Source organism: Labeo rohita, chromosome 6 (genome assembly GCF_022985175.1).
Source record: "Labeo rohita strain BAU-BD-2019 chromosome 6, IGBB_LRoh.1.0, whole genome shotgun sequence".
Lineage (NCBI taxonomy): Eukaryota > Metazoa > Chordata > Actinopteri > Cypriniformes > Cyprinidae > Labeo > Labeo rohita.
Window position 1 is genome coordinate 17,318,580 of NC_066874.1, and position 13,112 is coordinate 17,331,691.

Below are 13,112 nucleotides of genomic sequence, written 5' to 3' on the forward strand. Positions count from 1 at the left end.
CATGAACATCTTGGATGACACGGGGGTAAGTAAATTTTTGTTCTGGAAGTGAACTAATTTTTAAATCACTTACCCTATGACCGAATCATAGAAAAAAACTGCTTTGTAAAATAAACTCAATAAGTGACATTAAAGAATTTTAATGTGCCATAAATTTGTAATGTAATAATTTATAACTTATTCAATTTAATTTCATATTATGATTTTTCATTTGCCTTTTCAAAGACTAGTAAAAGTCATGGTATTGCATTTATTTAGTTCTAAGTACAATGACAATATAAAACCTTTTTATGTTTTTCTTTAGAAATAACATTTTCTTTATTGTGTCATGTTTTTAGTGTCATTTATCCTACAAATAAGTCTTTATATTTTAAAAAAAATGAGACAGAGGTTCCTCATATTTGGGGTCCATGGTATGCACTATATATAAAAAGAAACCAACAACATTTAGTAATCAGAATTTTTTAATTTACAACAAATTATAAATTATATAAATAACAAAGCATAACATAATTTAAAACAGTTCATTTGAGACATATGGGTGATGTTTCACAAGATGCCATCTGCTCCAAAAGTCTTGTTTCGCATCTGGGACCCTGTCTCTCTTGGGACAGCTGAAACAAATCCGGCCTCAGCAGCTGGGACGGATTAAGGGTGGAATATCTAATGAGAAGTTCCCCTCAGATGGAGGAGCGGGATTCAGACTTGTGGCTATTCAAATGGAAAATGCATTTGTGGAAGCACATGGAGGGGATTGGTTTGTTTAAACAACCTTGCCCAGGACTGACTGTTGCTCCTGCTTTTTCAGCATGCCATGTGTAATTAGCGCATGGCGTACACTTTTAATGACAGCAGCAAAACAGACAGTGAAAGTCTACTGTTTCTATTGCTAATCCTTTGTTTGTGGTGTCCGTCCCACTTTTCAGAAAATATCTTCTGATGAAATCCTTCGCCATGACATGATTTCTCTGTGTTGAGAGACAAAGGTTAAAAGTTAGTGGAACTAAAAATAGTTGAGTTGTTTTCTTTATGCTTATGTTTGATGTTAAAGATTATCATTCAATACAGATGATATTTGTGTACATGTCTTAAAGGGACAGTATGCCCAAAAATTCTGTCATTAATTACTCACCCTCATGTTGTTCCAAACCCATAAGACCTTGGTTCATCTTTGGAACACAAATTACTATATTATTGATTAAATCCGAGAGATTTCTCACCCTGCATAGACAGCAACGCAACTGACTTGTTCAAGGCTCAGAAATGTAGTTAAAAAAGTCCATGTGACATCAGTGGTTCAACCATAATGTTATGAAGCATGTAGAGACACTGAAGAGAAGCACAAAAAGTATTCTCATAACTTCATAAAATTAAGGTTGAACCACTGATGTCACATGGACTATTTTAATGATGTTGTTACTACCTTTCTGGTCTTTGGATGTCAGAAAGGGTCAGAAAGCCCTTGAATATCATCTAAAGTATATTAATTTATGTTCAGAAGATAACCTAAAGTCCTACGGGTTTGGAACGACATGAGGGTGAGTAATTAATGACAGAATTTTCATATTTGGGAACTTTCCCTTTAAACTAGAGCAAATTAACTGCATATAAAATGCCATTTTGAACTGCTGACTATCATTACACTAGGCTGAAAACTTACACATTGCAGGTTGGAACAATCCTCTCTTCGGGATGCCTGGAAAAACTAATTTTCTTCAGGAAAGATAGGAGTCGGAGTTTGGGTCTGTTTTGTGTTGGCACTGAGCTAAAACCAGAGACAAGAGCAAGTTAGGTATGAATGGGAACACAAATGCATTACATAACAATGGGTGTACATTTTCTGCTAGTATTCTGGCTACTTATAAACAGAATCAGGTTATAGGGAGGTTGCTGATTCTAAAGGCTCACTTGACTCTGTAAATTAATTTTAGCATCTGGTTGCATGTTACACATTAGTCAGCAATCACTGATGTACTCGGGTCAATGAAAAATAAGAATATGAGAACAATGAGAAACATTTTACAAATCTAGATTAAAACAACTGTACCAAGTGTACCATTTTCAACAAAAGTTTACATGTATTGACTCGAAAAATGTCATGTGGTATAACCAAGTTAACAACAGTAATTGTGAGTTTTTAAAGATGTTCTTTAAGGGAAAAATATTTGTATAAATATTGTGTTGCTGTTTTTTTTTGTTTTTTTTTTTTTTTTTTGCTTTTTTCTTTAGAGGTGGTAGGGTCGCACCACATGACATTTTAGACCCTGAACTATGTCATAAAACAGTCCAAAATATCTATCTATCTATCTATCTATCTATTGCAATTTATTGTAAATTGTTTGCACCACATGACTGATTTGACATGCAACATTTTTCAAATAATAATAATAACAATAATAATTTAATAAAACTGTTTTTTTTTCTATAAGAATAACATGCCAATCTACTGCATGTTTTCTTTTTGAGAAGCTTATTCTTGTAATAAGGTTTTTTTTTTATTATATCATCAGGACAATTGTCTCCCCCTGATGTTTTTGGACTTGATGTCCCTCAAAAAAATAACTATTTAATTCATCAATTAAAAACATTCATCAAGAAGAAGTCAATTAAACATCATGTTTAAAATTAAACTCACCATTTAGCCTGTGACGAGGGCCGCACCTGCATATTAGCGTTTACTTCCCCCTCTTCCACCTTTTCCTGCTCTCTCTTGTCTTCTTCCTCCTCTTCCTCATCACAAATGTTGTCCCACAGTTGGCTATTGACAAAAAGAGCCTCCTGCAAGCTGAGCCCACGGTCCACACAAGTCACCTGGCGACAGAGGGGGCAGCGAATGGTGCGCAGGCCGCTGTAATGCAGCCCCATTGTCTCCAGACAGGGGGTGCAGAATGTATGGTTGCAGTGGAGAGTTCTGGGAACGCGCTCGATGCGGGAGTAATGCAGGTAACAAACCCCACATTCCTGATCCTCAAATAGCACCATGGCTGAAACCTGAAACTGATGATTGATCTGATGTTGCTGTAGTTTTGTTTTCTGGAAATGATTTAGCGTACTCTGCAAAAACAAAAGGGAGAAAAAGTGTAACTTTTAATTGTGCTCCATACATATGGACATAACCATTTTGTTAAGGCACAGTTCACAAACAAAAATTACAATTCTGTCATTATTTACACATATTCATGTCATTCCAAACCTGTATAACGTCTTTAAAACTCGAAAAGAGGATATTTGGAAAAAACTCAATTCACTCATTCAAATCATTCAATGAATGCCACTATGAACCAATGTTGTTTGGCCCCTAGTGTTCTTTAAAATATCTTTTTTGTTCTGCATTAGACAGAAATGCATCCAGATATGAGTAAATGACAGAATTTTCAGATTTGTGTGAACTCTCCCTTTAAGCACAGTAATGTGACAGATACAATCTTGAAGCAGATGGCAAAGCCATAGCCAGATCGACCCCCACCGACCATTCATCCTTATAGTCTTCTACTCTAATGCTGCAGACCACCTGTTAGTCCAGAATATAATATTCATTTAATCTGACCTCTGAGTGTTGACCTCTGACCCCTTTCTGAGTACTAATGCAGACAAAACAATACTGCATGAAAGAATGACAAGATCTCTGGTTTCTGCAACCATGAGAACATCTACAACCTCACATCACTAATACAATATACAATTTATAGAATATTCCAGAATGAACACTACTTTTACATAATGTTATGTTTAGTTAGTTTTGCTGTCTTGTTAGTGACAGTCAGGTAAAAGATTACATTAGAAACGTCCTTTGTCAAACTGTAACTTGACTGCTGTAACACCATTTGAACAGTGTGTTCTTTCTTTACTATGTTAACCAGCATGCTGCAAGAAATATTTAAAAATCATTAAACAAAATGAAAGTACATAAGCTATACTGCATAAAACATGTTTTTTTTTTTTTCAGGGAATACATCCTGAAATGAAACTTTACACCTAAAGCAAGGCAACACTTTTGATAATGTTTCCTGTAACACTTTACAATACGGTTCTATTAGTTAATGTATTAATTAACATGAATGAACTGTTTATTAATCTTTGTTAATGTTAGCTAATAAAAACACAGTCATTTATTGTTCATGTTAGTTCACAGTGCATTAACTAATGTTAACAAACACAACTTATTTTTTAACATTGCATTAGTAAATGCTGAAATTAACATTAGCTAAGATTAATATATGCTGTGCTAGTACTGTTCATTCTTGGTTCGTGTTAACTAACGTACGCAACTAATGTTAACTAATGAACCTTATTGGTAAGTGTTACTGAAGAACAAAACATGTATTAGAGTAGTTTTCAACATTTTGAAAAATTATGTCAATAGTTTTTAAAGTAAATTTGCCTTTTTTAAAATGATGTTTAATACCTTACTGGACAACGACAAAATACAAAGATTGTTTGCAGTGTAACTGATATTTTAAATCAGTTTAATAAAACACAAGCAAAATTAAATGTAAATCAAGCTCAGTTTTAAAGGAAGGAAATCAAGAAATATACTTACAGAAGAATGACTCGTAATCCAGTTCCCTGTATGGACTGTTACAGATCTTTGTCTGGAGATGAACTCATCTGACTGAGAATTAGTGGGTGTGTGAATAAGAGCAAACTGGCTCTGTTGTCAGTGTGAATAACCGCCGCGTTTTAAAGTGGTTGTGGGGTGAGCCGTGGGGGAGGTGACACATGCCCTACTCCTCCCCCATTACCACACAAAGCAGCGCTAACTAGTTATTCCGAAATCAGTGTACCTCTGAACATCTTTATGATTTCCTGAGAGTTCAGAAATTCCCTGTTTGCAGATGCCTGATGAAATGCCAAGGAAAAACTTACGAAGACAAATGGAAAAAGCCTGAGGGATCTTTAGTAACAATCTTTAAAATGAGATAAGATACCACTGAAGAGATATAGGATGTGTGCTTTTCTTGTCATCCTAATATATGTTAAATGAATTTGTCATTAATTACTCGCCCTCATGATGTTCCAAACCCGTAAGACCTTTGTTCATCTTCAGAACAAAAACTAAGATATTTTAATGAAATCTGAGAACTTTCTGACCCTCCAGAAACATAGTAAGGACTTCAGTGGTTCAACCGTAATTTTACGAAGCTAGGAGAATACTGTGGAAAAAGGTTTGAATACTTCCTAACAGGTATCTGTTGGTAAATATGGTTAAAGAGATTTCTTTTAAGCTTATTTATCAGCACGATACTGTTAAAACCTTTATTGTGTCAAAAGTCTAATTAAGCATAGATGAACTGTAATTTTGTGACTCACAACCAGAAAGTCTTTCATCTTTTTTGGCATTGTGTTCATACAAGGAAACTTCGGCAAGACATTTGCCAGTTCATTGTAAACTTCATACACAATGAAAATGTACTTTCTCTGCAATTTATTTTGCCCCCCATACCCTCACTTTTTTGTTTTTGTAAAATTTTTATTTGAAAATGTATGTATGTTTATTGTTATATGGTCTGCTTGTTTATTTCTTTGGTTAATTTTTATAATCTGTTTTTTATTGTTTTATTGTTCTTTTGAGTTGTTATTGCTATATATTGTTTGGCCGTTCTTGAAACCCTGGTTTGTTTCCTTCCTAGCACCTGTTTTCTCACATTTGTATTTCCTACACTGTAAACCCAAACGTTCAAAATACTTAAATAGATTAAAAGTAGATTACAGTAAACTTACTTTTTGAAAAAAGTTCTACTAACTTAGATATTTTGAGTTCCTGTGACTTTCTTTTAGTTTTTGAGTTAATAAAACTTTTTTGTTTTAATTAATCTGAACTACTTGCTGATGAATGAGGCACCACTTTAAATAATTTAAAATTTCAACATTAGTGCGAGCCACTGATGTGAGTTTTAAGTTATTAGGATTGATAGAAAATATTACTCGACAAAATTTCAAAGCAGCAGGTGACGGTAACGCGCCAAAACTAAACAGAAGAAGTTCCCGCGTGGTGAAGACTCTGAGGAAAACGCTGACTAAATTTGCAGTAAGTTGGATCTGTGCTGTTAACTTTTCGACGATAATCATCACGGGTCTCTAAGTAAGTGTTTAATATGTATTTTAAATGTGTTTCAAGAGGGAGTAATTGTAGGCTTGCCATGGTATGCCGTAAAAACGGTTATATTCGGTGCAAGGAGAAATACCGCCATGAAATTGTATGTCGTTTTAAAGGGGAAATATGAATTAAACTTACATGGCAGCGGTTGTACATCTATTAATGTGCTAACGAATAAAATTACATGCCATATAGTCGCCTGAAGGTCATGTTATAAGTGTATGAGAGCGCAAATATGAACGACGAGTGAACGGTCTTTACTTGAAAGTCGTTTGAGGCGAAGCTGCTAGAAAAGAAACGTTTCATATACTTAAATAACGTTAAACGACGTCCATTTTAGTTTGGTCCACTTAGTATATAGTTTCTTTTTGTCTCGTGTTTACCAGAACAGAAACGTATAACTTAACAGCAGCTTCTCTTCTATTTATTCTGTCATTTAGAAGGCGGGAGTTCCATTACTAGAGCGTTGCAGTTTTACTGTACTGTACTGCATTACTGTACATTCACAGTAACAGGAGTGACACGTAAAAGTGGCACATCCATTTGTAAATTGAATTGAAAACGGTATGTTTTGATGTTTGATACTACAAATAGGTATTTATTACTACAAATAGTTTAATTAATTTATTATTTTATATATAACACGCTGGTTTGTAGTGCAGATATAGTTTTACCATAGATAGCTACTACAGGCAATTGAAGCAGAGGTCTCTCACATTCAAAAAAAAAAAAAAAAAGGGCTTCCATGTTGTAAAATTAGGATAGATATTTCGGTATGATATTGTGGGAGGTTTACATAGTAATGAACTCTACTGTAAGTATAAGGAATTCAGGTTGAATGTTTTTGATGGATGATTAAACTTTGACATTTTCTTTTCTTTCAGGTTAGGCACAGTGTGATTTGGCAGTGTAAGTTGCGTTTCGTTTTATTTACTTCCTCAGGGCTCAACGCTAGGGATTTTTTCTACTGGCCTAGTTTGTGGCCCCCCCAAAAAAAAAAAAATAGTTACTGTTAGCATTGTTTTAGACTCATGTTATCTTTTAAGCGTATATATGACACCGAAAGTTTACATACCAAATAAAATTGTACAATTCTCGATTCCAATTTCAATACCACACCTAAACCTAGTAGACTAACTAAAGTTCAAATATTATTTTATTACTAATATTTTATTACAAATTAAAAGATGCTGTAGGGAAAAACAGCAAACAGACTGAAAGAGCGCAAACTCAGCAGGTGGCGCTTTTGGAATGAGAGCGATATTACATTTCTATGGTTACCGCAATAAACAAAGCAGCACAGTACTTATGAACGCTACTTTAAAGATGTCATACACGTGCAAATGAAAAGAAAACGGCATGTGAGCTTTTATTAAAACAGTCAGTTTCCCTCAGAGATACATTCACATAAACCTGTTTAAATATTTAGGATAATATTTCCAATATTTTGCGCATTGTGAACCGTGATCTTGCTCTACGTGCTACAGTATTTTTTCCTCTTTGCGTTCATCTTCAGTGTCTTTGGCCTCTGCTAATGGATGTTTAAAGAGTTCGTAATATTTCCACACACATGACATTTTGAAAAAATTGCATTGCAAGCACGGAACAGAGATCGGTTGAAATATGTACGGTAGGTCGGTGCATCTGTACTCCACTGTATAAATTAAGTATGGATTGATTATTGTTAAAGCTACAAAGCTAATTGTCAAGATGAGTATTTTGACATACTTTTGTAGACTATTTGTCCTTCAGAGACGTGTCTCTCTGTGATCGCTTAAAATTTTGAATTAACAAGGTTAAAAAACACATGCAAATGATAAACTTTCGTGACGACGTTGCAGTGGCCCGATCGGGCCAGTGACAGATTCGTCAACTCTCCCGAGCGTCTTTCATGCTGGCCCCAGGCCATTGGGCACTCCTTATTGTAGAGCCCTGCTATCTGATTATACAGCCTTCTGCACGTGTCCTCTCTAGCTGTTGTAAACAACAATGGCATCAGTTCACACGTGATTTTCTACATATTTTCATACAGTACTTCTCAAAAGTTTGGAAACATTATGATTTTTTTTTTATGTTTTTAATAAGCATCTTCTGTTCACCAAGGCTGCATTTATTTGATTGAACATACAGTACAACAGTATTATTGTGAAATGTTACAATTTGGATAAACAATTTTCTATTTAAATATATGTTAAGTGTAATTGATTGCTGTGATCAAAGACTGGAGCATCATTACTCCAGTCTTTAGTGTCACATGATCCTTCAGAAATCATTCTAATATACTTATTTTCAGTAACAATCCTGAAGTTTCAGCTTTGCTTCACAGCAATAAATTACATTTTAAAATGTCTTTTACAAACAGTTATTTTAAACTCTTTGACACTGTGCTTTTATTGTATTTTCAAGCACATAAATGCAGCCTTGGTGAGCTGAAGAGCCTTCTTTGTGAACATTTACAAATTGTAATGTTTGCATATACTTTATTTTTTTAAGATTAATTGTATTTTCCAAGGCATTGTTAGATGCCAGTGTTTCCTGTCATCACTATGTGAACAATGATTTCAAAACCAGTATCATAGCAATTAAACTATTTCTTGTTATAATTTTAAATCTGTATTTAACCTCAGAATGATCTCAAAGTAAATAAGAAGTATTAAGTCTGAATTTGTGGTGGCTGTGCTTTAAATTAAATTATTATATGGCTCTGTGGAATACTTGATTCTGATTGGTCAGTCATGACATTCCAAGGTATGTTATTCCTAGATTATAACTGGTAAAAGCTAATAACAAAAAATCATTCGGGCAACTTAAGTTGGCGATATGCACTTGATAGTTTTTCTTGTGGAAGCTTTGCATTTGGTTAGATAATAAAATATTAAAACTCAATTCAGTATTATGTGTACAATTTCTTAATTCTGTCATTCTGGTATTGTGGATTTTTTACTCTGTTGTTTCATACAAATGCTGCTGCTATTTTGTTTTGTACACTGTAATTGATTATAAGATAACTAACAAACTGGTACTGTAAGTACTAGTACTTTTTTATGTGGTGAAATGTTGTGTAATAGAAGTGGCATGACTGCACTGTATCCCTTAAATGTCCATCTAGTTTAAAGTGGCCGCTTGCTAGCAAATGATTTCTTCATGGAAACCTTGTGTTCAAATGTTTCAATTCAGATCAGTGTTTTGTGTTTAATTGTTTACTTTTGTGACAAGCAGCTGTGTAATAAGTGGGATAATGTACATCCAGCCAGTTTTTGTCACAAAATAAAGATGTATATTACATCTTATTATATTATATGTATATTAATTATGTAATGTTTCAAAATGATTTACAGTTGAAAATATTGGAAAATTAGAAAAGTAATCAAAAAGTAATGTAACATTATTAAAGTAATTAAAAAGTTACACTACTTATTACATTTTAAATAGGGTAACTTCTAATCTGTAACCTATTACATTGCCAAAGTAACCTTCCCAACACTGCTCATAAGTTTACATACCCCTTGCAGAATATGCAAAATGTTAGTTTTATAAAAATGTGTATATATAGTTTTATAAAATTGTATAAAAATAATAGGGATCATGAAAATTGCATGTTGTTTTTTTTATTATTTATTACTGACCTGAATAAGCTATTTCACAAAACAGATGTTTATTTAAACTCTACAAGACCAAATAATGACTGAATTTATAAAAATTACTCCATTCAAAAGTTTACACACCCCTCTATCTTAATACTATGTGTTGTTTCCTGGATGACTGTTTTATGGTTTGTGATAGTTGTTTATGAGTTCTGAGCAGTTCAGCTGCCTGCTGTTCTTCAGAAACACCGCGCCTACACATTATTTGGTTTTCCAGCAGCATCTGCATATTTGAACTAGGGGTCGACCGATATGTGTTTTTCAGGGCCTATGCCGATACCGATTATTACAGATCAGGTAGACAGATAACCGATGTTCTCCCAGCCGAGAAAGAAGGGTCTTACCTAGCATAACGATCGGTTATTTTAACAAAAATAATACAATTTATGTACTTTTTAATGCCAAATGCTCGTCTTGTCTTACTCTGCCTGGACTGTTTTTGTTCCTGTTCATGACAGTTCGTGTATGTCGAAAAACTCATCTCATGTTCTCCCTCAACTTCAAAATCGTCCTATATCGCCGTTTTACCTTTTTTTTTGTTAAGGGTGTATGAACTTCCTTGTGTGTTTACTTTGCAAAGACTGGGTTGGTACTTCTGCAGTGATGTAGGATGATTTTGAAATGATTTTTTGAAGTTGAGGGAGAAAAGACGGTCGGAGTTTTGACATAACCTGACTGGTTTGAGTTCAAGGACTGCAAGGCAAGATGAGTGTTTGAGAATAAAAAGTATTTAAATGGTATTATTTTTATGAAAATAACCGATCGTTTTGCTTGATAAGACCCTTCTTTCTCGGCTGGGATCGTTTACAACCGCATCTGGGATCATTTGAAGCCACTTTTAGAGTTACTTGTACTCGATGTTTTTAAGGCAATTGGTTGCCACAAAATTAAGTTTTGAGCCACATGATTTTGATTATTGTGTAATTAAAGTATTTGAGTTAACTGCTACTAAGTATTTTTGAGTTTATATAACTTAAATTTAAGTTACATTTTAAGTATTGTTAACTTAAAACAATGGCACAAATTATTAAAAACTCATAATAATAATAAGTCATAACTTTAAATATTTGAGTAGACCTAAAGAAAATTTTTAATTAAACTGTAATCAAAAAATAGCATGTAATAGAAACGTTTAACTTCTAAAAACATAATATTTTTAAGTTTATTAACTCAAAAAAAAAAATAAGGCAGTCGGTTGCCTTAATTTTTTTGAGTTCTGTTAACTTATCGGGGTTTACAGTGTAAGCAAGTGTTTAATAAAAAAAAAAAAAAAGTGCATACGCACACTCAGGAAAAAAGGGCTACGAGAGTACTTTTTGTGTGCAAAGACAACAACAAAAATTTATCCAACATTTTTTCTCCTACAGAGATGGGAAGTCACTAAGTACAAATACTTCGTTACTGTACTTAAGTAGATTTTTCTGGTATCAGTACTTTACTTCACTATTGATTTTTCTGACTATTTTGTTACTTTTACTCCTTACATTTTTACACAAATATCTGTACTTTCTACTTCTTACATTTTTAAACTAGGCTCGTTACTTTAGTTTAATCAGCATTTGGTGGATCACCATTCGATAACAAATCTCTAATAAATATGGCTCGTGCACGCTCCATGTCTCCGCCAAACACGGAGAGTAATCATTGCAAGTAACTCGAAAATGGAGTGGAAGTGCCCGGGTGGATCATAGAGGCAAAACTACTGACCCGTTCAGGACTTCAAGTGCAGGTCAGTTTCAGTATGTTCAGTAATTGGATTTTTCTGTGAAGATCTTGTCATGATGTAATCATTATTGTACTAATTGTGACATTTAGGCAATTTAGAAAATATAGTTTTGTTAAATCTATAGTATTTAAGCCATTTTAAGATAAAAAAAACATCAACACCTGGTCATAATGTGATACTTTACATTGAACTGTTACTGCAAATAGAATATAAAAAGGTGGTTGTTTTGCAGCAAGGTGGAGACAGTTCTGCTCATAACAGTAAATGGCTGATGGGAAAAGTGACAGGTACAAGAAAATTAGTGAAAAAGCAAACACACACGAAGTGAGATGCAGAGAGACATCATGGAAAATGAAGAGACTGAAAAGGAAAATGAAAGTTCAAGAGAGAGCCTTTTTCTTATTTTGCACAGCCCCAGCCTAAGGTTTTAAACATTTATTTAAATGTGATACAGTTGTCCATGGTTTTAGAATTTATTGTGGGTTTATGGGATGGCCTGGATGAGTGTGAAATTTCCCAGCTTGAAATTTTGTCCTAGTCCGGCCCTGTTCTACATGGTGGTTGTTTAGCCATGATACATTCATTAGCTAACAAATTTTAAATGCAAGTTTACTTTTGTTTTAATGGATCAGTATGATGTGAGGTCCAGTTACCAGAATGACATTAAAAGAGGTAGTAGTAATGGGTACTTTTTACTTAAGTACATGTCTGAGCCCATACGTCTTTACTTTAACTTAAGTAGAAAAGTGTTCACCCTTACTACATTTCAGTTATGTTGCTGTCTATGCAGGGTCAGAAAGCTTTTGGATTTTAACGAAAATATATTAATTTGTGTTCCAAAGATGAGTGAAGATCTTACAGGTAAAGACCATGAGGGTGAGTAATTAATGACTGTTAATTTATTAATTAATGACTGTAATTAATGTTTAATTTTTGGGTGAACTATCTCTTTAATCTTTGATTTTGTGATACCATGTTTACATCCAATATGACTTCACCAAACAGTCTTATAGATTTTGCTAATATGCTGGAGTATATACTTTCCAATATGATAAAGAAGAGCCATTAACACATTTTTCTGACACAAATTTCGAAAAATCATGGGCTCGTCCGGGATTTGAACCCGGGACCTCTCGCACCCAAAGCGAGAATCATACCCCTAGACCAACGAGCCGCTTAAACAAAATACGCAGTCATTATTAGTTAATCTTAGTGAATATTGTCAAATGACTTTTCGCTAAATATGTATTTAAATTATACCATTGTATCCAAGTTAGTCTTATCAAGGAAGTTATTCGTTGACATTGCATGAAAATATTGTTAGCACTCGGCACAGGAATCTAACGTTACATGCGTCGGTCAGTGGCGTTGTTACTAACATTACGTACATACGTGCTTAATATTTCGCATAAAGACTTAGGTCGTTTTCACAGTTAAACCCACTAGGGTATATATGATACTGTGTTACTAGGAGTAAACAGACGATATAAAAATACATGAACAAGAAAACAATGGGCTCGTCCGGGATTTGAACCCGGGACCTCTCGCACCCGAAGCGAGAATCATACCCCTAGACCAACGAGCCACGTGCAATGTATACTCTAACCTGAGACTATACGAACCTAAATAATCACCGGCACTTACT

At 34.1% G+C, this 13,112-nt stretch overlaps 1 protein-coding gene and 2 non-coding genes across 3 annotated transcripts; all 3 read right to left on the reverse strand.

Annotated features, from left to right (window-relative positions):
* Positions 1-446: 446 nt before the first annotated feature.
* im:7152348 (uncharacterized protein LOC559250 homolog) lies at positions 447-4,668 on the reverse strand. Its single transcript, XM_051111579.1, has 4 exons — positions 4,541-4,668; positions 2,636-3,054; positions 1,661-1,765; positions 447-968 (listed from the first exon to the last, which is right to left on the reverse strand). The coding sequence occupies exons 2-4, from the start codon at positions 2,980-2,982 to the stop codon at positions 923-925; spliced, it is 498 nt and encodes a 165-aa protein (XP_050967536.1). The 5' UTR covers positions 2,983-3,054; positions 4,541-4,668; the 3' UTR covers positions 447-922.
* Positions 4,669-12,569: 7,901 nt separating this feature from the next.
* trnap-ugg (transfer RNA proline (anticodon UGG)) lies at positions 12,570-12,641 on the reverse strand. The gene has a single exon. It is a non-coding gene; the product is annotated as a tRNA-Pro (tRNA).
* Positions 12,642-12,980: 339 nt separating this feature from the next.
* trnap-cgg (transfer RNA proline (anticodon CGG)) lies at positions 12,981-13,052 on the reverse strand. Its single transcript has one exon. It is a non-coding gene; the product is annotated as a tRNA-Pro (tRNA).
* Between the last annotated feature and the right edge of the window lie 60 nt (positions 13,053-13,112).

Bases quoted from the DNA above. Each gene is read 5' to 3' on its own strand.
- im:7152348 (XM_051111579.1), bottom strand. From the start codon at position 2,982: ATGGTGCTATTTGAGGATCAGGAATGTGGGGTTTGTTACCTGCATTAC. The intron at 1,766-2,635 runs GTGAGTTTAATT...CTCTGGTTTTAG, and splicing joins CCCTCGTCACAGGCTAAATG to CTCAGTGCCAACACAAAACA. The intron at 969-1,660 runs GTAAGTTTTCAG...CTCTCAACACAG, and splicing joins ATTGTTCCAACCTGCAATGT to AGAAATCATGTCATGGCGAA.